Source organism: Diabrotica virgifera, chromosome 8, assembly GCF_917563875.1.
Source record: "Diabrotica virgifera virgifera chromosome 8, PGI_DIABVI_V3a".
NCBI classification, from domain to species: Eukaryota; Metazoa; Arthropoda; class Insecta; order Coleoptera; family Chrysomelidae; genus Diabrotica; species Diabrotica virgifera.
The window spans coordinates 90038125-90064873 of NC_065450.1; the positions used below are offsets into that span (position 1 = coordinate 90038125).

The following is a 26749-nucleotide window of genomic DNA, read 5'->3' on the forward strand; positions in this document are numbered from 1 at the left end:
ATGATTGGCAATAACAAGTAAAGCGGTATCAGTACTTCACATTTTTTGAGTCAATGAAACTGTTCAAACTTTTTCAAAAAGTATAAAACTGAGTCACAAATTTTTTCAAGCATCTTAGGTAGCCATTTTACTTCATTATTAAGTAAAAGTCACATTGGGTCTTCATTTTGTTCTTCACAAAATAGTTTGAAGAGACGCTCACATTTGGCATTAGTTTTAATAGTATTAACACACTTTATTACTGAATGAAGTATGTACTTCATTTAGAACAGTCGAGATGTAGCTACCAAGTTTTCCCTATAGGGCTTTTCATTCACAGTCATTTGTTTCGAGCCAAACCACAGACGTATGACATAGATATATTAATATTATGTGACACATGACAGAAGCTCGAAACAAATGACAATCGATGAAAAGCCCTATGGATAACACAATGCACAATAATCATTTCTGGATTCGCATCTTTCATCATATCATTATATCAATTTTAAGCAACCATTTTTCTTGCCCGTCATATTAGGAGCACCATCTGCACTACAAGATGTTATATTTTTTATTGGTATATCATTGACATCAACCAGTTATTTTAGCTTATTATAATATCTTTAAAATTAGTGGTGCTTTCTAGTCTTTTACACAACAATTTTTCAACAAACTGCCCTTTATTTATCAGTATGTCTTACGTAATCCATTTTCACTGACAAAGTTCTTGTTTTCAACTTTTCAACAAGTGGTTTTTCAATATCGTCACTCACTTCGTCTATTTTTCTGCTAACAGTATTGTTAGTGAGTTGCACAGCTTTTAGATATTAATTTGTCATCTTTTCAAGAACCGTTAAGAAATGCTGCTATTGATGGTGTTATTAAATTCTCTCCTGTTATGATTTTTCCTGTTTAAGCGATTAATAAAGAAATTGGATAACTATTCTCAAGAACACGATTATTAATTGAAGTATGAATAGTACATAGATACTTTAATGTTGTTCTATTTTCAAAATTTTAAGTTTACTTGAGGCGCCAAAGATCCAGTTGAAATTTTGGTCTAGCGAAATTATACCTAATAATTATTTACTGCAACTATTTAAGAATTTGCTTTTTTCGTGTTTGCTACCGAAACCTAGCATTTCATTTAAATGGCCAGTAGCGAAAGGATTTAACTCATGTGGAGTCCATTTTCGAATTGCCCCCCTTAACAATCAAATTGCCCCCCTGTATTGCGTGGGCCCCACGTTGGGAAACACTGAGCTAGAGTGTCATATAATAGAACAACTGATGGAGTTTAAATATCTAAGGATCACACTATCTAGCTACGGAAAGTTCGAAACAGAAGTGGAAGATCAAGTGAATAGAGCAAACAGAGCCGCAGGTTGCCTGAATGAAACAATATGGAGAAATAAAAATATCGGAAAAGAAATGAAAGGAAGAATTTACAAAACAGCCATCATGCCAAGAATGAAAGGTATACGCTGCAGAAACACGACCTGGCACAGAGAGGACAAAAATAATGCTAAGAAACAGCAGAGACGAAAATCCTTCGAAAAATCGATGGTAAGACACTATCAGACAGAGCTAGAAATTCAGATATACGACGAAGAGGCAAGATGCAAGATGGAGAACATTAATAACTGGGTAAGAAACAAAAGAGTAGAATGAAATAAATAAATAAGTCGAATGACAACAAATAGAGTAATAAAATCGTCGAGAGACGGTTCCCCAATAGAAAGACGAAAGTGGGAAGACCACGAAAACGATGAAACGATAACTTACTGGAGGCACATTGAAGAAACAGACAGTGTCATGGCTAGACAAAAAGAAGAAAAACAATGTTTATTACAGCTAGACCTCCAGCAGACATAGTCTTTGTTTCTAACTGAAGTAACAACCTTTTGAATTATGCTGCTATAAAAAGCCTTTTCCTTCCAACTCCTCATATGTATTATGCCTAAAAATGCAAAGAATGCTCAAATGAGAAAAAATATATTCCACACGATACATCATAACAACCGGATTAAGTAAAAAACTGAAACCAAACAAATTTTCTCAAAGTTATGACTTACCAAAAAAGTCCATATCTTTATCAAAACTCAATATTCAAAATACTCCTTTTATCAAAATCAGCTTCACATGCATAAACAGAAACACCAAAACTAAAAAATAACAAATTTAGCCTTCTGAATAATGTGTCTGGTTTGATGTACTTTATCAGACTTGAACTACAACGAGGTCACAGTTTGATAAGACTATAGAACTGACTATATAAAACTTACAGTGTCAGTATTCTTTTAGAAAGTATCCCGACGTTCTTGCAAACTTTCAAGAAGTTGAAGTGCTCATTTTTACATTTTTGTGCCCTTAACAAGTGCGAATTATCGAGTTCAGACGATTTGAAAAGTAGAAAACTGAAGTAAGTAAAATATAAACATATTTTTGTATACGAGGTTTCAATTCTCATCTTTTTTGGTACAGAAAAAAATTGTTTGTAAATACAAACAGCGGCAAAATTAACGGATACCTTTTAGTCCAGAGAAATAAGATTTTTCTGTTGACACATCCCCCTCCAGGCCGAAACCAAATTTTTTGAGTAGTATGGACATCTATATTAATAACCTAATATGTTTCCTGCAGCCGATTTTGATGATATACATAGCTATAAACAAATGAAGATCAAAAAACGCTAAATTTTCGCTTTCTTCGTCTATTACTAAAAAGTGAAGCATTTTAAACAAATTTGAGAGTAAAAAACTGATAAATCATATAAAAAACTTCAATATGGCGTTCACTGCATATGTCTATCCTTATTTGTTGCTTAGGAAATTGCAAAATAAATCATAAATTTTGAGATTTTCTAAATGTTCATAACTTATGTAAAAATTAAGTTAGAAGTTTCTTATTACATGAAATGCTGAGACTTCTAGTGCTTAAATTATATTCTATATTTCAAAGCAATTGGTCAAATAGTTTAAAAGTTATTTAATTTGTTTATCCCAAATTAATTTTTTTTGCAACACTATAAGTCAGAAAACGATTAGGTTACAGTAATACGTCGGACAGTTTATGAAAGAAGAAGATTTATGCTATTAACTTAATTTAAAAAAAATGACAAAAAATGATTATAAATAGTGTAAAATTATTTTGCAAGATCATGTCGATTTTTTGCTTAAAAACAATTAGAATAACTTTTTAACCGTTACCCGTAGAAAAATAATTTTTCCATATTTAGAAAGACTAAATTTTTATACACATTTAGAAAGAAAAACAATTGTCCTGCGACCATTAGGGACAAAGTTAGATCCCTTCTTTTTTTAATTCACGGCAGCTTTGTTTATAACAATTAAGAAATAAAATTAGCCGCATTTGAAAGAACATACTTCAAAGTTTTAACATACCAAGTATACAAAAGATTTGCTTTCAAGGAAATCGTCCACAAAGCTTAAAAATGTGGCCCTTAAAATCGGCCGGCGTTGAAACTTGGGATAGCGATGAGAGGGGGGAAGGAGCTGTTAACTGTATCTCTGGTTCTCGATTATTTATTTCGTTGTTTCTTTTTTTAATTTGTATGTACTTTTTACGTACATTACGAATATGCGTTATTTAAATAAACTAATTGTTATATACAACATCAAATTTGTTTAAACAATTTATTTTCAATTTTTTTAATAATACTTTATGTAACTTTTATTGTAAAACTTACATATTAGTTATACAGGGCGTAACAAAAATACAGGTCATAAATTAAATCACATATTCTGGGACCAAAAATAGATCGATTGGTCCTAACTTACCTTAATACAAATGTGCACATAAAAAAGTTATAGCCCTCTGAAGTTACAAAATGAAAATCGATTTTTCCAATATATCGAAAACTATTAGAGATTTTTTATTGGAAATGGACATGTATCATTCTTATGACAGGAACATCTTAAAGAAAAATTATAGTGAAATTTTTGCATCCCATAAAAATTTTATGGGGGTTTTGTTCCCTTAAACCCCCCAAAATTTTGTGTAGAACCCAATTAAATTATTATTGTGGTACCATTAGTTAAACTCACTGTTTTTAAAACTTTTTTGCCTCTTAGTATTTTTTCGATAAGGCAGTTTTTATCGAGTTGCGGCTTCTTTTTTAATATGTTTACATAAAAATTTTATGGGGGTTTGTTCCTTTACACCCCTCAAATGTTTGTGTACGCTCCAATTGAACTATTACTGCGGTACCATTAGTTAAACACAATGTTTCTAAAACTTTTTTGTCTCTTAGTATTTTTTCGATAAGGCACCTTTTATCAAGATGTGGCTTCTTTTTTAATATGGTTCAAAATATGCCTAAAAATGTAAATTATAAATAATAAATTTTCATACGATTACCAAGTCTTCATAATCGTACTTAACCATATTATACAAATATGTGGTGGATTTGACGAATATTTAAAATATCTCAATAAAAACTGACTTTTCGAAAAAGTACTAAGAGGCAAAAAATTTTAAAACCATTGTGTTTAACTAATAGTACTACATTAATAATTTAATTGGAACGAACACAAAAGTTTGGGGGAGTTAAAAGGAACAAAACCCCCATAAAATTTTTATGGGGTGTCAAAATTTTACTATAATTTTTTTGTAAGATGCTCCTGCTATAAAAATACCACATGTCTATTTTCAATAAAAAATCTCTTCTATATATTGGACAAAATCGATTTTCATTTTGTAAATTCAAAGGGCTGTAACTTTTTTTATGTGCATATTTTTATACTAAGGTAAGTTAGAACTATTCAATCGAACTATTTTTGGTCCCAGAATATGCGATTAAATTTATGACCTGTATTTTTGTTACACCCTGTAATTATTATATTACTAATCCTATTCAATTATTCCTAAATCTAAAATTGGCTTATAATATTAAATTGAAAATAAAAAATCTCAAATAAACTAGGATTTATTTCTTGATAAACATTCTACTAGATAAACGAAAAATGAAATGTAACAAAATTAGAGAGAGGATAAAAAGAACAAAATTATTTTCAGAATTTTTCTACAATATTGTATCTTACAACATTGAAAGTTATAATTTTAAGATTGCAAAAAAACAAAAATTAAGATATTTCATACATTTTGGTATGATAGCAAGACTATTAAGGCTATGGGTACATAATTCGCAAATATTTTACGGCTATCCCTACCTTTTCTGTCTTTACATGGCAAATTACGTGTAGTAAAATTCACACTGGTATGGATATGTACATATTACTAGAATGTCATTCTACTTGACAATGTCATAACTAGCTTAAAGAGATGGCTTTTGAATGTTCTTGGATAACTGTTATTTTTTGTATAATTGCGAATTATTAATTCAGTTAGTAAATGTGATAATTTTTTCGCTAGCTATGTATAGGGCTTTTCATTCACAGTCATTTGTTTCGAGCTTCTGTCATATGTCGTATAATCCGTGAATATGAATATTATACACAGATTATACAACATATGACAGAAGCTCGAAACAAATGACAATCGATGAAAAGCCCTATTCAGTGATTGTAATAATTTATATGTACCTACAACAAAAACTAATACTCAATCGAGAGAAGAGGAAAATTGTTACTATGGAACGCTTACATCTTTAACAACAAAATACTTGGATCACAGAATATATCTTAATGTATTCTCTGCTTCTATCTTCCATAAATAATCCACAATAAATAACTTGTTATAAACTTCACCTCTTAAATCAGTTATTTATCAAATACACTATATATCAATATTATTTAATCAACAACTAAAAACATTCCCGATTCATGTCAAATAATTATTTAAAATTGTCACTGATTGTCAGTGTCTGACTGACAATATTCTATTCGACTAAGTGCGTTGTATGACAAAGATAGATTTGGAAAATATTACCACGGACATTGTGGTCATTTTTTTCGAATCCTGAAAAAACCAATAAATATTTTTGAAAAATCTAAACGCAGAATGAAAGACTAAATTATTACCGAGGGCCGAAAGTCCCTTAGAATAAATAGAAAGTTTATTCTGAATGAGATATTTGAAATTAAAAATAACACTAAATTTTCTCTTAGTTTTTCACCCCTGTAACTTATTAAAATAAACATTATAGAAGTTCTCAGGGACTTTCGGCCCTCGCTAATAACGTAATCTTTCATTCTGCGTTTAAATTTTTTAAAAATACTTATTAGTTTTCTCAGGATTCGAAAAAAATGAATCCCCATTTGAATAGCATTGCAGCCGAAAAAACGTACCGATCCTCTTAAAATAAAATTAAAGGAGGTTTATCTAGGAATACTTGCATTTTTATGAAAAACGTAACAATTATCAGTTACCCATTTATTATAAGTTTTTGTAAAGTCAAGTACATATGATCCACTCCTATAATTGCCAACAAAGTCATCCCAAAAATATGGTAAAAGAATTTCCAAAAATTGTTTACACAATTTACATAGTTAATTAAATAACCACTTTATTAACAAAAAACATATCCGTAACGTACGCAAAGAGTACATACAGATTAAAAAAAGAAACTCCAAAATAGATAATAGAGAAAGATTGAGGTTTTGATAATCGAAGTCCATAAACTATTTATATCTCTTTACTAACAAGTACCTAATCGGTGCAACCAGTTTTGCAAGAGCAGATAGTTTATTTTAATAAAATATCTGATATAAAGAAGATCTGTTGATCGGATCGGCACTAACGGTTCTTAGCTTAATGTCCAACCCCAATCAATTACGTTTATCTCTTTTTTGGTGGTTCTGTAACTTCAGTTTTTCATTCATCTAATAGGATGTTTACTAAAAAAATAAAACCTAATTTATTTGAGATTTTCTGATTTCCATAGACCAATACTATTTTTAGAAACCATCGAATGAGATAATTTGTTTTTTTATACTTTAAATTATTACTAAGTTTAATAAAAACTATGTATTATTATATTATTCATAAATATGTATGTTTTGTGATTAAAATTACTTCAAATTTTATTAAAAAAAAATTGAAAAAAAAATTGTTTAAACAAATTTGATGGTGTATATAACAATTAATTTATTTAAATAATGCATACTCGTACTCTACGCAAAAGGTACATACAAATTAAAAAAGAAACGTCGAAATCCATAGGCGAGAACAAGAGATAAAGCTAACAGTTCCTTCCCCCTTCTCATCGATTTCCCAAGTTTCAAAACCGGCCGATTTTAAGGCTCACATTTTGAAGCTTTGTGGACGATTTGTTTGAAAGTATATATTTTTTATATTTGGTACATTAAAACTCTGAAGTATGTTCTTTCCAATGTGACTGATTTGATTTCGTAATTGTTATAAAGAAAGCTGCTGTGAATTAAAAAATGGGGGGCGGCAACTTCGTCCCTAATTGTCCTAGGACAATTTTTTCTTTTTTTAAATTTGTATAAAAATTCAGTCTTTCTAAATGTGAAAAAATAATTTTTCTACGGGTAATGGTTAAAAAGTTATTCTAATTGTTTATAAGCAAAAAATGGACATGTTCTTGCAAAATAATTTTGCGATACTTAGAATTATTTTTTGTCATTCTTTTTTAATTAAGTTATTAGTATAAATCTTCTTCTTTCATAAACTATCCAAAGTATTATTGTAACTTCATCATTTTCTGACTTATAGTGTTACAAAAAAAAATAATTTGGGATAAACAAATTAAATAACTTTTAAACTATTTGACCAATTATTATGAAATTTAGTGTATAATATAAGCACCAGAAGTATCAGCAATCTGTGTAATAAGAAGATTCTAAGTTCATTTTTACATAAGTTATGAATATTTATAAAAACTCAAAATTTATGAATTATTTTGCAATTTTCTAAGCAACCAATAAGGATAGAGATATTCAGCGGGAGCCATATTGAAGTTTTTTATATCGTTTATGAGTTTCTTACTTCCACATTTGTTTAAAATGCTTAGCCATTTGGCAATAAACGAAAAAAGCGAAATGTTAGCGTTTTTTGATCTTCAATTGTTTATAACTATGTATATCATCAAAATCGGCTACAGGAAACATATAGGTGATTATTATAGATGTCCACACTACTCAAAAAATTTGGTTTCGGCCTGGAGGGGGTTGTGTCACCAACAGGCTATTTTTTTTCCTTATTTCTCTGAACTATTTAAAAATGGGACATGTTAGATGTCTCGAATTTAATAAACCTGTTGTCCGATTTGAGTCATTTTTTTTAGTATGTTATAGCCTTATTATTTAAGAAAATCGGTGTAATAATATTGTTGCTAGACAGGTAAATATCCTTTTATACCGGGTGAAACAATCATACTGTTTTTTCCTTAAAGTTCGGAACACCCTGTGGAATATTCTAGCATATTTATATAGTATGTCCCTGTAAGTTGTATCCATATGGAAAACTTTTTTATTATTAATTTTACGAAAAAAAGTTATTCTTTATAAAAAGCTCTGCATGGTCCAAAACCTAAGATTTAACCATCAAATATCAAATTTTTTGAATATTATACGAGGTATGTCAAAAAGTTTGAATTTCACTCAAGAGTAAAGTAGCTTTATTTTTCGTAATATTGGAAATTGCTATTATGAAAAGTTGTTTGGAATTAAAAACTATATTCTAATATGCAATTACATCCTTCTAATTGAAAAAAAATTTTTTTTTTTTGAGAAATTATGGATAACTATCATTATTTTTTCGTTATTTCAATTCTGATAACCCTTTTATTATTAATTTTACGAAAAAAAGTGATTCTTAATAAAAAATTCTGGATGGTCTAAAACTTAAAATACAACCATCTTATATCAAATTTTATCAATTTTATACGAGGTATGTCAAAAGAGATAAATTTAGATCAAAAGTAAAGTACCTTTATAGTTCAGAATATTTCAATTAGAAGGATGTAATTACATACTGAAACATAGTTTTCAATTCTAAATAACTTTTCATAATAACAATTTTCGATATTGTGAAAAATAAACGTATTTTACTCTTGAGCGAAATTCATATTTTTTGACATACCTCGTATAAAATTGATAAAATTTGACAAAAGATGGTTGTATTTTAGATTTTAGACCATGCAGAACTTTTTATTAAGAATCACTTTTTTTCGTAAAATTAATAATAAAAGAGTTATCTGAATTAAAATAACTGAAAATAATGTTAGTTATCCATAATTTTTCAAAAAAAAAAATTTCAATTAGAAGGATGTAATTGCATACTAGAATACAGTTTTTAATTCCAAACAACTTTTCATAATAGCAATTTTCAATATTGTGAAAAATAAAGCTACTTGACTCTTGAGTGAAATTCAAACTTTTTGACATACCCCGTACAATATTCAAAAAATTTGATATTTGATGGTTAAATCTTAGGTTTTGGACTATGCAGAGCTTTTTATAAAGAATAATTTTTTTCGTAAAATTAATAATAAAAAAGTTTTCCATATGGATACAACTTACAGGGACATACTGTATAAAATATTGAAATTAAAAGACAATTATAGCCCTAGGCTTTATTAACATTTCCTTTTCTGATTCATTTGCTTATGTTGGATAATAAAAAAAAGTTAGGTACGTTAACAACTAGCCAAGTTTTTCATTAATAAATCCTCATTTTCTGCTTAGTTTAATAGACAAGCTTAAAGTAGGCTATGAGAAATTACCAATTTAATAGTTATGTCAAATTGTTCACAGTCAAAAAGTGTCGGGTTTGTTGTGAGAATTAGTAGATTTATTATTTAAAGTTTCAACTAAATCCGTATTTTTTTTGTTGTTTGGTGGAAATGGACCGCACTACAAGGAATTTGACCCGCGATGAGGGCGTTCAAACAGTGATCTTACATAGCGAAGGACTTAACTACCATGCTATCGGCTCTTTATATTGGTAACAATTTTTTTGCTAATGCACGATAAGACAACACCTCACGTTCACAAACTGTAATCGAATATTTCTTCTTCTTTTGGCATCATAACCCTGGATGGGTATTTGCCTGTCTGGCTATGTCCTTCCATTCAGATCTCTCTTGTAATGTAACCTTCTCCTCCATTGTCTTATATTCATGGTTTTCAGATCGTCTTCCACGTCATCCAACCATCTCGTCCTGGGCCTTCCTTTTTTTCGCCTTCCTACCGTCTTCCACCGTAACATCTTCTTTGTCGTTTTCCGTCTTCCGTCCTCCTACATTCAATTTAAGCAAAAAACAATATTTATTTGTCAAATAAACATTTTTTCCTTTTCTCTGATAGCAGTGAAATGTATGTTGAATTAAATAAATTACGCACATTCTTCTTTTTGCCATAATTAATTTAATTTAGAAAATATTTTTTGGACACCCTGTAGGTATAAATAATTATGATAATGTTTATATTACTGAATAGAGAATTGAATAACCATTCAAATGAGCTAGCACACCACCGCTATTCTCATTTAAATAAATCATCGATGGCGTCATCATGCCCAGATAGATGACGTCACTAGTATGATATGTAGCTATACCAAAAAAATCATAAATTAAAAATAAATATCGACCTGTTTCGGGATTTATTTCCAAAAATAGCCCATGCATGAAGAAATCCATTTATTTCAACCTCCTACATGCTCACTTGTATAAATGTCAAATTAGGTAACTAGGTAGGTACCTGAGTACTATTATTTTTAAATCTGTTATTTATTAAAATATAGTTTTGATCGAATATAGTTATACATATTATACACCTCATTAAAGTAGAAAGTCTTAAAATAAAAACACTTTTGCACACCTCATGAGTAGAATATTCTACTAAAATACAGATAAAACTTTAAATTTATTACCTCTAGTTCTCTTGTCACATCTTTTGTCTTATCTGCCGCAACTAGCAGTACACATAACACAAGAAAAATTACGCTTTTTGCCATATTCTGTTGAGTTTGAACCGCGAATAAGCTACACCTGTGTTGTTTGACCGCGTTTACTTCAATTCCTTCGATCTCAACCGTTATTTAAATATTATTGGTCGAATTTTTTCCGCCTTAACTCTTTCCTTCCAGAGGCGTAGGTAGTTGAGATAAAAAAACACGCTTGTTAATTAGGTATTGCGTAAACATTTTAAATGTTTTGTTGTTATGCAGCCAATTTCATTGGCAGTCTCCTTTACGCCTAGTTCTTATTTGCTAGTTGAGACCGTTAGAGTTTTTATTTTATATTAGTTTTTCTGTCAATTTTTTAATTTCATCACTATCTTTACTCTATCTACCACCGCTCTGAAGAGATCTTTGGAACGACATTTAAGCCAGTCCCTTAAATTTTTCAACCAAGACACTCTCCTTCTTGCTATACTTGTTTCTCTCTATTATCCCCTGTATTATCAGTCTTAACAGTTCATATCGCTGTCCCCTCATTACGTGTGCCCAGATATTGTAACGTTCTTACTTTTATTGTGTTTATTATTTCGTATTGTTTGCCCATTTCTCGCAATACTTTCGTGTTAGTTTTCTTCTGTGTCCATGCTATTCTATAACACCACATTTCAAACGACTGTAGCTTATTTATGTGTTCTTGCTTCAATGCCCAGCTTTCAAGTCCATATTGCAGTATCGAAAACACATAGCATCTCAGAGCTCTTACTCTCAGTTCTAAAGTGTTTGTTGCAGAGAATTGTTTTCATTTTTACAAACGCATTTCTTGCTACATATTTCTATCCTGGCCCTTATTTCTGTTGTTTGATTATTATCGTCAGAAATCCAGGTTCCTAGCTTTTTGTATTTATTAACCTTTTCTATCGGTATATTTCCCAAATGTATGTTTGTATAATTTATTTTCTTTGCTATTATCATAGTCCAGGGCGCATCTGTTTTGAGATGGACGTTGAGAGGTGACTCAATTTTTTTTGCAGAAATTGCTTGAAAATAACTCAAATAATAATATTTGAGATATCCTCCCACTCAAAAAGGTCCGGAACATAGTTAAAATAATCAAAATATCAAAAAATGAAGAAAAATGTCGATTTTTTCTTCGTTTTTTTATTATAACTTTAAAAGTATTCATTTTCGAGAAAAGTTGCTCCGACATAAAAGTTGTGTAATTAAATTTACTCTAATATAGGGTTGGTTAAAATTTTTTAAAATTTTCACCCTTGTTGCAAAATAGCAATGATTGCGAAAAAAGACATAAAAATCAAGTATTCGCATTTTACGTTTTTCAACCATTTATGCTACACTTAGGACCTTTATATTTTAACCAAAAAAACTTTATGATATAATACAATAACACTGTAAATTTGATTAAGATCGGTTTAATATATTTTGCAGAATAAATTTTGCAATCCAGCTTTCGCAAAAAAAAATTCATTTTTTCAAAATGTTGTAGGACTGAAAATAAAGCAGATAGCAAGTTGAAATTTTTTTGCATATAGAAGAGTACTGTACCTTTCATTTGCAATTTACAAAATTAAAATCGATTAACTACCAAGGCGTCAGGAATTTTTTTAAATAAACATTAATTTTTGGTGCTACGCGCAGGACAGCGGTGTTCAATTCACACAAGTTGATTTCCGCCAAAATTTCTTCCAATCTTTATTTAAAATATTATTTTCTTACTCTATATTTTGCTGTATTTTAAAATTTTAATTCCACAAAAATCAAACTAATTTGATTATTGTTTGTGAAATATTGTTTAAACAAATGTATATGTTTAAAAATAATAAATTTTTATTCTCTGTTAGAATATATGACCAAAAAAAAATTAAAAATTGTTAAAAAAGTGTTATTTCAAAGCACACAGTATGTGTTTTTATTTTGCAATAAACAATCAGTGCAAACTATCCGCTGTCCTGCGCGTAGCAACAAAAATTAATGTTTATTTAAAAAAATTCCTGACGCCGTGGTAGTTAACCGATTTTAATTTTGAAAATTGCAAATGAAAGGTACAGTATTGTTCTATTCGTAGTGAAAAATTTAACTTGATGTATACTTTATTTTCGGTACTGTAGCATTTTGAAAAAATGAATTTTTATTGCGAAAGCTGGATTGCAAAATTTATTTTGCAAAATCTATTGACCGATCTTAGTGAAATTCACAATATTGTTTTATTATATCATAAAGTTTTTCTGGTTAAAATATGAAGGTCCTAAGTGTAGTACAAATAGTTGAAAACCGTAAAATGCCAATACCTGTTTTTTTATGGTTTTTTTCGCAATTATTGCTATTTTGCAACAAGGGTGACAATTTTTAAAATTTTTAACCAATCTTATATTGTAGGAAATTTAAGTACGCAACTTTTATGTCAGTACAACTTTTCTCGGAAATGAATACTTTTAAAGTTATAATCAAAAAATGAAGAAAAAAATCGAATTTTTCCTTCATTTTTTGACATTTTGATTATTTAAACAATGTTCCGGACCTTTTTGAGTGGGAGCATAACTCAAATATTATTATTTAAGTTATTTTCAAGCAATTTCTGCAAAAACATTTAAGTTACCTCTCAACGTCCAAATGTACTAATATTTTTACATATGCGCCCTGGTCTATCATGTATTTGGTCTTTTTTATATTCATTTCTAGTCCATATTTTTCACAGAAACTGTTTGTTTTGTTTAGCAGTTGGACTTGTTCAGCAGAGCTTGCCGTAATCACGGTGTCATTTGCATATCTTATGTTGTATGTTGTTAATAAAACTTATGTTACTTATTATTCCTTCACTTTGAGACAGTAATGCTTCTTGAAAAATAATGGCTTCATTATTTATAGGTATCTATCAATATAAGGATTTTTACAGCTGTCGCCGCCTTCCTTCTTTGAACGAACGTCTCCAGCCGTTTCTGTTCTGCCATTCTCCGTCTCTTAAGGCGGGTTCTCACTTGTCAGTTTCGCTGACGCAGTCTAACTGATTCAGTGATCCTGAACAAATAATGAACATGAGAACCCAGTTTCATTTTAAATGATCAGTACATTAATACTTTCAGTGAAAGTGAAAGCCAGTTCTACTTTTCATCATTATTGACTGATCATGGTCGCATAATGAATAGAAACTGAAGCGCGAAAACATAAATTTTCGTGATTTGTTCAATGTGGCAAGTTTTTGGAGCAATTTTTTGCAGAATCTCTTGAAATTTGTCTTCGTTATTAAGTGGTTTTATATGAATCACAATCTTCCAAAGCTAATTCTTTCAATATACATAGTTGCGCTAGAACCCCATATATTTCTGACCCAACATCTACGATGTCTTCTTTTCTTTTGAATCACTGGAATATTCTGTAATTCATTTACTAATCATTGTAAACATACTTCGCGAACAGCTGGTTTCAATTTTTTTTTAATTACCATTTTCATTACCACGATATAAAATGTGGACTAACTGAGGACTGAATGGAGCAAAATATGAAACGTGTGAATGCAATGGTCGCTTTTTATTTTTCATTATTAATGAATCAGTCAGACTGCGTCAGCGAAACTGACAAGTCAGAACCCGCCTTAAGATCTCGTCTTTCCATGGTCTCGTCCACTTCATCCCTCCATATGATCTTCGGGGTCTACCTCTTCTTCTTTTTCCTATTGAGCTCTAATCCGAAATCGTTGGTATCCACCTTGTACGATCTGCTCTTCTCACATGTCCATACCAACTCTCCTAATTGCCTAAAATGTCTAACTCCTCTCGTGATTTCAATTTCTAGACGGAGTTCATTATCTTTTACAATTTGTGCTCTTTGATTCCAGTAAAGGTTTGTTATTATTTTTTGTAAGTCCCTTATTGTCTTACATTTATACATTTGTACATTTGTACATACAATGTCCACACATTTATACATATTCGAAACAGTGAACTATGTATAATATAGTGTAATTTAATACGTTGCTTATTTTACACTCATTTTTCTTCCTTTCTACCATTCTTTTAAATAATTAGCTTTTATCGCAAAAATGTGTTAAAAATTTAGTATTTATTTATTTATTAGAAAATGATAATGTACCGTCACTGCTTTCAATAATCTACATTATTGAACTACCGATTGTGGTTTTAATCGTAAACAAAAATAACCGCCTGCAAAGTGTTTTTTTTTCGTAACCTTAATCACTAATAAAATCATTAAAATAATATTTAGGGTTTTATCTTTTAATATAACGTGGAACACAACCATTATTTTACTTTCAGTTATTGCGATATTTGGGATTGAAGATAAGATGAACTACAAAGTTTAATAATAGTTCATCCTTATATTGCTATATGTGTTCCTATTAACAAAACTAAATGTATGACAGCTTAAAAAATAATCAAATACAAAAACTGTTATAAATAAAATATACGACAGAAAACCGGTGCAGATTCCAATGACAATATTAAGTGAATATTTAAAGAACGAACAACAATATAAAAAATGGCTGGTTTTGAAAAAATGTGAAAACCTTATATCCGTTTCCCCCAGGCCCAGAGACAACCGGAAGTACTGTTCAAAGTCACCAAAATAGTACAAGCGATATATTATTCGACGCGCCTTAGCAAAACCAGAATAATAATATAGGAATAGTCGGTTCGCTAAACTCAGACAAAACTGGCTAGTGATTTTAGTAGGTAATTTTTTTGTTTTTGTCCAATTTTACCAAAATTGGCAAAATTACTAACTATTTAGTAATTATTAACTACATATTTAGTACCTAATTATTTTTTTTTGAAAATTACTTAATAAAATCACTAGCCAGTTGTGTCTGACTTTAGCGAACAGACTATTGGCTCCGTGCGTCTCCCCTCTACTTACAGTCACGTGACACGCTGTCAGATTTTGTCAGGACGTTTTAACATTGAGTCTTAAGGCCCCGTCTCACCATCAAATAATTGACAGTTAATTTGATCAAACTTGACAGTTAGTGACACAAAGTGACAGTTAGTATGTATAGTTTGTGTCACTAGTCAAGTTTGACTGTCAAGTTTGATCAAATTAACTGTCAATTATTTGATGGTGAGACGGGGCCTTTATGGGATTATTTTGTTAAACTTGAATATTTTATTTTGTAGTGATTGATTATAACCGAATTCAATTGTTAGAATTCATTAGTTATTAATTTATACTGTAATTTATAGGATTTATAGAGCAACAAAAATATTTTCTTTTTCGTTAATAAAGATTTATTGACATAAACTGCGATAGTGAGGTTACTGATAATCAATATTGGAAAGTGAAGAATTTATATCAGAATAAGTGCGTTTTTATTTTCTGTTTATATTAATACATAATATCACTAGCGTGACACGGCATTTTTTTTAAATGTCTCATGTAAACATACACAAAGCGTCCTGATAAAATTTCAAAAAACCGCCACCATGAGTAGGTCGGTCGATTTTGCTTTGACACTTTGTTAACGCTCGGAGCGAATATGTACCTACTCTGTTTTTATGGGTTTTAAAAAACTGGTAGAATAACATTTGTGTTTCCCTCCCAGTCGCCATATTAATTTAATTTTGACAGCACGTTGGAATGCCCTAGTGTCAAATCATATGATAAGTGTCAAAAAGGTCTTGGTCTTGAGGTCAAGGACGCTAAAGTCTTAATTTAACACGCGGTGAATACGTGGTTTTCATTGACCAATTTACTAAATTTAATTATTTTTTTTTCAGATCGAATATAATAATTGAATTTTCACGCTAGAGAGTAAAGAGTTCAAGTTCAAACGAAAATCAATTACGAAAAAATACAGAAACAATGGCAGCTGTAATACCAGCCATTACTAAAATTTCTCCCAGAGTAATAAGAATATTAGGGTGTAATCCCGGATTTATGACATTACAGGGAACCAACACGTACATTGTTGGAACAGGCAAAAGGTAAACCATTAGTTTTATTTAAATATATAATATACCTACTAAGGATTTCCAGAGTTTTCTCTGTATTCCTTCACTCAACCCTTCTCCCCAGTTCTTTCTGTTTTGCCAGTCCCCTTCCTGTAGATTATTTCTTTTAATTGCTTCGTTCACTTCATCTCTGAAAGATCTTCGGGGTCTACCTCTCTTCCTTGTACATATTAGCTCCACTCTGTTATTTATCCAACGATTTTGGCCTGCTCTTCTGACATGTCTGTAGCAGGTTTATCTCTTCTGTTCGATGTAGGCTACTATATCTGAGTTCATTCCCATTCTTTTCTTATTCTCTGTTATTTATTCTCTCTTCTTGTTACTATGCAGCTTCTTAGGAATTCTGTCTCTGTTGTTATTTTGTTTTGTTTTCTTATGTATTGTTTAATTTGCACACCCACACTACTTGTCATGGTATTATTCTTCTTTTTGTTTTTATGCTGATGTTCTTATCCCACATTACCGCTTACAATTTTAGTGTGCAGTCAATCTCATTGTTCCTTTATTTGATATTATGGAACCTAAACCACATTCAAATAGCAAATTCCCAACTATAAACAAACACATGTGTTACTATTCGCCGTCTCATTTGTCAAGAGGCTGTTAAATGTAATTTATTGCCCTAAACGAGGCGGATTCTCATTTTACAGGTCCAAACTGGCCAGTCTACAAATCCAAATTGTAGGTAGCGTGTTGGATTTTAAGATACACTTCAGGACGACCCTGTTTAGCTTCCATGCGCGTTTGTTTACAATTGGGAATCTGTAAAATGAATAGACTTTAAACTCTTGTACTTGTCAGTTCCTTTGAGTTGTTTACCTTCGTCTATTTCCGGCTGTTTTATTTCTGTATTCTCCATTATTAGGTATTCAGTTTTCTTTAGTTTTATTTCCATTCCATTTTTTGTATATTCCTGTTCCAGTTTTCTCATCATAAAACTGAGGTCATCCTCGTCTTGTGCGATCATTATTTGGTTGTCAGCAAAACTTAGGATATATAGATATTCATTCCTTACTGGTATATACCATGGTATAAACACGACCAGGTATGATGGACCTGAGGTCTAAATTGGGATGGGTAATCTGATCTTTTCCCCTTCTAAATAATATGCTTCCAGTATGACTTAAATTAAAATTTACCATGGTTGCTTCTCAGCCCATCTATTTAAAATAAGAGTATCTCAGTACCAGTTGGAGGCTTTAACCACATATTTTTCGAATGTACCAACCGTTTTTCCTTTTTAAAGGTTGAGACTGAAATTTTCAAAAGGCATCTCAGTCCAGAATGCTGGCTGACTGACCTCAGTGCAATTCATTCTTCATAGTCCAGATAGTTTAGTGAAGTACTTTAACATGCCTTCTCGCTGTTGAACACATACCTGCTAAAACAGCCAATGTTGCTGATGTAAAGCTGAACAACACTTCAAAAACCCTACTGTCATTTATTCATAGACTGTCAAACTTCCTGTTGTCCCTTTATTTCGTCCCAAAAATTGGGCTTCACTATTATCAAAATATTTTATTCTAAAAGCATCAACTCAAGGAAAACATATTTGCGGTCAGTTTATATTGTAATTAACAATGATTTCTACTTAAAAAACTATTGCAGTATTCATTCCTATTATACTTTACATAATGGCGTAAACTAACAAATGCCAAATCACACACTTTGTTAATTTAACATTAATTTGTATTAAATGTATTTTTTAATGTTTAAGCGACTGCAAAATTAAATAAATAAATAGGATGTAGTATATATTCTGTGCACAGAATGTACATTGTTATGCAAAATATTCCCACCACCTCATAATTTCCCGAACACAATTATAAAATAAATTCACCTACTCATATAGTTTGCAGTTTTTATTTAACTAAAAATTGTTATCTGTTAATTTTAGTGTAACTAACTACATTAACGCCTGGTTTCATAATCAACTTAAAGTGAACATTAACTAAAGTTCACTTTAAAGTTGACATTAACGCCCAGTTTCATAATCAGTTAAAGTGGACTTTAAATTTTAAGTTGGTACCTTTATCAATGCAATTCATATGGGTAAATGTCAACGTTAAAGTGAACTTTAGTTAATGTTCACTTTAAGTTGATTATGAAACCGGGCGTTACCCATATGAATTGCATTGATAAAGGTACCAACTTAAAATTTAAAGTCCACTTTAACTGATTATGAAACCAAGCGTTAAAAACAAAATTAGAAATTGTAAGATAGATTAATAATTTTTAAAACAAAGTGTGATTATCGGGAGCCAGATATTTTTGGTGGACTGTATATCGAGCAGGATAAAAAGGTAATGGCAACTTTAATCAAAATTGTCTCTATAAAGAAATTGAGCAAGTATATCTTCTTCTAACAGAAGAAGTGGTAAAAGCAGCAACTTGGAATATAAGAGGATCCTATCAGGAAGGAAAGCTGAAGCATTTAATAAACGAAGTTAAGAAATGTAAGTTTGATCTAGTGGCTCTACAAGAGACAAAACAATTGGGGCAGGGTAGCCAGGGAATAGACGACTATATATTTTTCAATAGCGGAGGCACTAACAGACTGCTGGGTACAGGTTTTATAATAAGTAAAAAATTGAAAGAATTTGTTTCAGACTTTAAAGCAATTTCGGACAGGATGTGCACTCTCAGATTAAAAGGTAAATACAGTGGAACCCGCTTAATTCGAACTTCCATAATTCGAAATCTTCTTTAATTCGAATTTTTATTCTGGTCCGTAGCATTTCCTATATAAGTAATGGTAAAAAGTCGTGAATAATTCGAATTATATTTTGGATAATTCGAACTTTTCTGCTATCTTTTCTGAATATCTTAGAATCTTTTGTCATTACTGAGAAGCTAAATTCTAAAAAGCAGCTAAAAATTTCAGATCTCTTTGGAAAAAAAATAAAGTCGGTCTTTTTTATAGCTTGCAAATGTTTTAATTGGTATTTTTGGCCGAATTTTGTTAGCCAATTTTTTTAGGTTGACAAAACTCAGGCAAAGTTAGGAACAAAAATATCTCCAAGCGATAAAAATGATCAACTACTGTTTTTTTGCTGATCAACTACTAATATTTATCATTTGCAGATGTTTTTGTAGCTAATCCTTGTTTTTGTAGATTTATTTTTTAATTCGAATTTTTGGATAATTCGAATTTTTTAATGGTCCCCTGAGTTTCGAATTATCCAAGTTTCACTGTACCAAAAAATAACATTTGTTAATATACATGCACCCTCGGAGGAAAAAGGAATGTATCTGAAAGAGCAATTTTATAGCAAATTAGATGAAGTATATGAGGCTATACCCAGTTATGATATGAAGATCATTCTAGGAGACGCTAATGCCAAAATAGGCAGAGAAGAAATATTAATGCCCACTATAGGCAAGCACAGTTTACATCCAGAGACTAACGAAAATGGATATTTCCTGGTAGATTTTGCCAAAGAAAAGGGACTTTTGGTCAGAATATGGATGAAAGAATTAGTACCAACTCTTTGAAACAAAAAGAGATTAAAATACGAAAGAAACAAACAAATCAGATTACAGACAGAATGTGAGCAAACGTCGTATGGACAAATTATTAACAACAAATTAGAGAGCATAGTGGATGAAAGGAATGTAGAATGCATGTGGGGAACATTAAAAGATGTAATTAAAGAAGCAGCAAATATTTCCAGCACCAATGACAACACAAAGAAAAAACAAAAAGAATGGTTTGATGAAGAATGTGAACAATCATTGGAAGAACGGGCCAAGCTACGATTAAAAATGATAACTCAAGGAACAAGAGAAGCACAGGAAAATTACACTAAACAAAGAAATAGAACCAAAAAAATACTACGAAAAAAAAAGGAAACATTATGAAGCTAAACTGAAAAATATAGAGGAAAGCTACAAAAATAATCAAATTAGGAACCTGTACCAAGGGATAAAAAATGAGAAACGAGGGCACCAACCGAAAACTGTACATTATAAAGACAAAAATGGAGAAATGATTATGGGTGAACCAGAAATATTAGAACGCTGGAATCAGTACTTTGATGAGCTTCTAAATGGACCTGAAAAGACAGACGATAATAACGAGGAAACAGAGAATCTAGTAAATGAAATACAAAATCAACAGGGTGAAGAGCAGGCTCCGACTATAAGAGAAATTCAGAATATCATCGATAAATTAAAAATGAACAAAAGCCCAGGAAGCGACGGCATAACGGCTGAAATGATTAAATTTGGAGAAAATCAGTTAGTAGAGAAAATCCATAAACTAATTAATAATATATGGGAACAAGAAATACTACCTGAGGAATGGACAGAAGCAATACTGTGTCCTATTCACAAAAAAGGAAATATGGCTGATTGTCAGAATTATCGAGGCATAGCGCTGCTAAACATACCGTATAAAATATTGGCTATGCATATTAAAAACAGATTAACAACGAAGGTTGATAAAAGCATAGGAGAATATCAAAGAGGGTTCAGAAAAGGCAGAAGTACTGTGGATCAGGTCTTCACACTACGAGAAATACAGGCTGAAAGTTACGAATATAATAAAGACACCATGGTTCTTTTCATTGACTTTAAACAGGCTTTCGATCGAGTGAAAAGAAGCGAGATATTCACAGCATTGCAAGACATGGACGTTTCTCCAAAGCTTATTAGAATTATAAAATTAACTCTCCAAAGAACAACGAATAAAGTCAAGATAAACAATACTATAACAGAAAGCTTTGAGGTCAAACAAGGAGTGTGGCAGGGTGATCCATTATCGTCTATAATGTTTAGCATATTACTAGAAAAGGTTATACAGGAAGCAAACATTAATAGAACAGGTCTGATCTACCACAAAAACATCAGTGCTTGGCACTCGCAGACGATTTGGTAATCTTGGCTAGGAGCAAAATAGAACTTACAGAAACAGTCATGAAACTCGAGGAGAGGGCAGCAACCAAATGATTGTATATAAATGAAGCAAAAACAAAGTTTATGGAATGAACAAATAAGCAATTCGTTCGGGGGCAATACACAACAATGACAACAGCGAAGGGAACACAGTATAAATTCGAAGAAGTTGAGAGATTTGAGTACTTAGGAACTGTCTTCACAAGAGATCCTAACTGTGAAGAAGAAATACAAAAGAGAATTATGTCAGGCAACCGCGCTATATTTGCTCTTAATGGGTTGTTAAGAAGTAAAAATATATCACGAAGAGCAAAACTAAGAACATACAAGACCGTAATAAGGCCGATAGTAACGTATGCTTCTGAAACATGGGTCACAACAAAAAAACATCAAGAGTTGTTATTAGTTTGGGAGAGGAAAATACTGCGCAAAATCTTCGGTGGGAAAAACTTAAATGGACAATGGGTAAGAAGAACAAATAAGGAACTAACTGAGCTCTGTCAAGATCCTAACATACTAGCAGTAATTAAGGCGCAAAGACTTAGATGGTTGGGCCATGTGCAGAGGATGATTCCATCTAGAATTCCCAGAATGGTACTATCTAGTACATTGGCAGGGAAAAGACGAAGAGGAAGACCGAGGTCACGATGGAGTTAGAGAAGATATGAGAAGAATTAACGTAAGGAACTGGGAAAGAAAAGCGACTGACAAAAGGGAGTGGAAAAGAATAGTACATCAAGCCATGGGCCTACTAGGCTCGTAGTGCTTACATATTATTATATTATTATTATTATATCTTCTTCTTCCATATAGGCAGTACTGCCTGTTTTTCTTCAACGGTGCCTTTCATTCTGCCCCTACGTTGTCATTCCATTTTTTCCTTGGGCGTCCTATTCTTCTCCTGCCTAAAGGTGACTTGTCCCTGGCTATTCTTACTATCCTTGATTCAGACATCCTGCTTATGTGCTCATTCCATTCTTCTTTTCTGTTCTTTACCCAGGTATTCATATTGTCTACCCCACATATGCGTCTGATTTCCTGACTTCTTACCCTATCCTGTAGCCTGTAGTCCTTTTCCAGCAATCCTTCTAAAGATCTTCATTTCGTTGGTTTCCAGATGTCTTCTTGTTTTGCTTCTGTTGTTTCGGCCGTGTAAGTCTTGTTTTGCTTCTGTTGTTTCGGCCGTGTAAGTCACAACTGACCTAATAACTGACTTATATATTCGGGTCTTTGTTTCCAATCTTAGGTGTTTGTTTTTCCAAATTGTGTCGTTTAGGCAATAGGCATCCGACCGTTCTACTGGCTTTAATTATTTGGTCTTTTACCTCTTCTTCGATATTGTTGTCGGCTGATAGATTAATTCCCAGATATTTGAAAGTCCTTACTTGTTGTATAATTTGATTGTCTAACTCCAATTTGCATCTTATTGGTTCTTTGGCAATTACTAAGCTTTTTGTTTTTTGGGCTGATATTTTCATATTCATTTCTTTTGTGTTAATGTTGAACTCGTGCAATAATCTTTGTAGGTCATCTTCGCACTCTGCTACTAACATGGTGTCATCAGCGTAACAGAGTATTTTTATCTCTCTATTGCCCATTTTGTACCCACTTTTTTTCTTCACTTGTTTTATTATTGCATCCAAGATTATGTTAAACAGTAGAGGGCTTAGTGAATCTCCTTGCCTGATTCCTGTGTTTGTTTCTATGGGTTCTGTTATTATTCCATTGACTTTCACTTCTATTTTATTTCTTACATATATGTTTTCTATCAGTTTTATGATATCCAGTGGTAAATTTTTGTCATATAGTAGGTGTATCACAACTTTTAATTGTATTCTATCAAACTCTTTCTCTAGGTCTATGAAACAGAAAAAGGCTGGTTTGTTATATTCTAATGATTTCTCCGCTATTTGCCTTATCACAAAAACTGCATCGTTACATGATCTTCCACTTCTAAATCCTTGTTGTTCATCCGATATATTTATGCACACCATTATTTTCTCCATAAGTATTTTTGTTGTGAGTTTCAGTATAGTGCTCAGTAAATTTATCCCTCTATAGTTACTGGGGTCTGCCCTATCACCTTTCTTATATAACGCTATCATTTGAGTGGTTCTCCATTCTTCTGGAATTCTTCCTGTATTTATTATTTTACTTATAAGGATAATCAGTTCTTTGTGAAGTATATCTCCTTCGTATTTTAAAAGTTCATTAGCTATTCCATCTTTCCCAGGAGCTTTTCGATTTTTCATCTTTTTTAAGGCAGTCTTTATATCCTCCTCTTTAATTATATTATATCGATAGCTTTCGAAATGATTTATATTCAACGTTTAACGGCTTCGAAATCAAATGACAAATTAATTGTGTTCCTTTAGTTATCATCCATCTTTGAGATTTTGAGCGCCCTCTGTCGGAAGTGAATTTTGCGAATAACGTAACCTAATATAGTATTTTTACTACAAAAACGTTATTACGTAGGTCAAAATTTTTGACGTAAGAGAACTGTCAAAACATTAGAATGTGACTTTTCATTATTGTGTGTTTATTATAAACATGGCAATAATGAAAAGTCACATTCTAATGTTTTGACAGTTCTCTTACGTCAAAAATTTTGACCTACGTAATAACGTTTTTGTAGTAAAAATACTATATAACCAAAATTTCAGAAATCAAATCTGATTACTTTTAATGTGTTTTCATGATTTTTAGTCACTTCTACTATCATTTAGTGTGTATTTTCCACCTTGAAATTCATTATGCTATTTCTAAAAGTTATCTATACTATTACATATTTATTTTAAAATTAATAATTTGTAAAGTTCTTTTTTCTTGATTCTATAATTGATAATTAAAATATTTCTTTTAGGAGAATATTGATAGACACAGGAGATGAAGGAATACCTCAATACATCAACCATTTGAAATCTGTTTTAACCTATGAAGGCATCGATTTGGCTCATATTTTCATAACTCACTGGCATCATGACCATATTGGAGGACTCAATGACATATTGACAGAACTTAGAGAAAAAACAAGTAAGTATAACACATTTCTTCTTTTGTTTGTATATTTAGTAAAATTAAAAGGTTTTGTTGAATAAGTTTATCAATTTAACACAAAAACTGATAGGATTATTTTTGTTTATAATTGGTAATCAGAACTAATTTTTGAACTCTAAATGATTGTTTAATTTAAAAATTATATAATAATAAACAGTGTTTGTTCAGCGTATATTATGAATTAAGTATAACAAAATTAAAAATGCAACCACGCTTTAATATTATTATCTATTCACCATGTGCAAGTACGTACTTGGATGGTATATGAGAATTGATCATGCGCATGAAGTGGCGAAATCTTGCATTTTTGTGGCAAGAAAATTTCATAAGTATTATCATTCTGCATTCTTAATGTTGTTCCAAAATATAGATATGATATGTAATTATCAAAGTGAATTTAATTACTTAATTGTATCTTACAGTGGATATGATTGCAATTGGAATCCAAAATGTTTACATTTGTGATTAGCATTGTTTATTTACGTTTATGTAAACATTATTTATGTTTACCTTTTAGTAACCTGTGTCTTAAAACCACATACACAAGTCCTGACACAACCAATCGACTGTTGGGTCTGACAATGTTGGAATGTTGACAGCGTGTTTAGGCTTGTTGTATCACAAAAAAAGTTGTATCCGACAGTCGGGTGACCGATTTGATTTCATGATTATGCCATTCCAACAGATTGACTGTCGGGTCCTCGTCACCCAAAATCTGTCAGGTCGGGACGTGTTTAACGTTGTTGGCCTAACCTCTGACTCTAACAGAATCGGAGTCAAACACAAATTTCTTGTTAACTATGCTAAGGTCTATAATATAGTGCGTCCATAAAGTAACGCATAAATTCATTATTTCGTAAACCGGTGACATTAAGGAAAACTCCCGAAAAAGGTCGATTTTTATTTTTAAATTCCGATTTTTTGGAATTTATATTATAATAGTGACGTCATCCATCTGGGCCTGATGACGTAATCGATGATTTTTTTAAATGAGAATAGGGGTCATGTGATAGCTCATTTGAAAGGGTACTCAATTCTCTATTCATTAATATAAACATTAACATAATTATTTATACAAGGTGTTCAAAAAAATATTTTTTTAATTAAAATAATTGAGACAAAAAGAAGAATGTATGTAATTTACTTAATTCAAAATACGTTTTACTGTTGTCAGAAAACAGGAAAAAAATGTTTATTTGACAAATAAATATTGTTTTTTACTTAAATTCAATGTTAAAGCTGCCACCCACCTGTGTCTTGGCAGTTTGAACATTTCGTTTAAGCGAAAATCAATGTTTATTTGTCAAATAATTTTTTTTTCTGTTTTCTGACACTAGTAAAATGTATTTTGAATTAAATAAATTACATATATTCTTCCTTTTGTCTCACTTATTTTAATTAATAAAATGTTTTTTTGAACACCCTGTATAAATATTTATATTATTGGATAGAGAATTGAATACCCTTTCAAATGAGCTATCACATGACCCCTATTCTCATCTAAAAAAATCATCTATTACGTCATCATGCCCAGATGGATGACGTCACTAGTATGATATATATGCCAAAAAATCGTAATTTAAAAACAAAAATCGGCCTGTTCCGGGATTTTTCCTTATAGTCGCCGGTTTACGAAATAACGAATTTATGCGTTACTTTATGGACGCACTGTATATAGGGTGAGGCAGATAAAGGGCCTATTAGAAATATCTCGAGAACTAAAGCTAACAGAATAATGAAAATTGGTATACAAGGGTTTTGAGGTATAAACTATTTAATGAAAATATTTTGGTCCCTTTGCTTCTTCTTTCTAAAAATATAAGGTTTTGTAATATTATACAGGGTAGGACGTTTCCTTATTAATTTCGTAGCAACATTCACATCCTGTAGGATTGTAGTAGTTTGACATAATAAACTCTATTAATGTTCAAATGATTTTTAATATAGTCTACTATTGTTAAGAGTTATTAGTATAGTTAAATTTT

The 26749-nt window shown here is 31.1% G+C and overlaps 2 protein-coding genes across 2 annotated transcripts in view; one reads left to right on the top strand and one right to left on the bottom strand.

Moving 5' to 3' along the window:
• The window catches only part of LOC126890810 (protein D3-like), a 201488-nt gene extending 190517 nt beyond the window's left edge, over window positions 1-10971 (bottom strand). The window contains exon 1 of the mRNA XM_050659999.1: window positions 10801-10971. Within this exon, the coding sequence (XP_050515956.1) occupies window positions 10801-10884 (84 nt within the window). The 5' untranslated portion in view covers window positions 10885-10971. The remainder of the gene's footprint in view (window positions 1-10800) is intronic.
• LOC126890807 (endoribonuclease LACTB2) overlaps window positions 2239-26749 on the top strand; it is a 32320-nt gene continuing 7809 nt past the window's right edge. Inside the window, exons 1-3 of the mRNA XM_050659997.1 lie at window positions 2239-2404; window positions 16575-16781; window positions 24571-24740. Coding sequence (XP_050515954.1) covers window positions 16660-16781; window positions 24571-24740 — 292 coding nt within the window. The 5' untranslated portion in view covers window positions 2239-2404; window positions 16575-16659. The remainder of the gene's footprint in view (window positions 2405-16574; window positions 16782-24570; window positions 24741-26749) is intronic.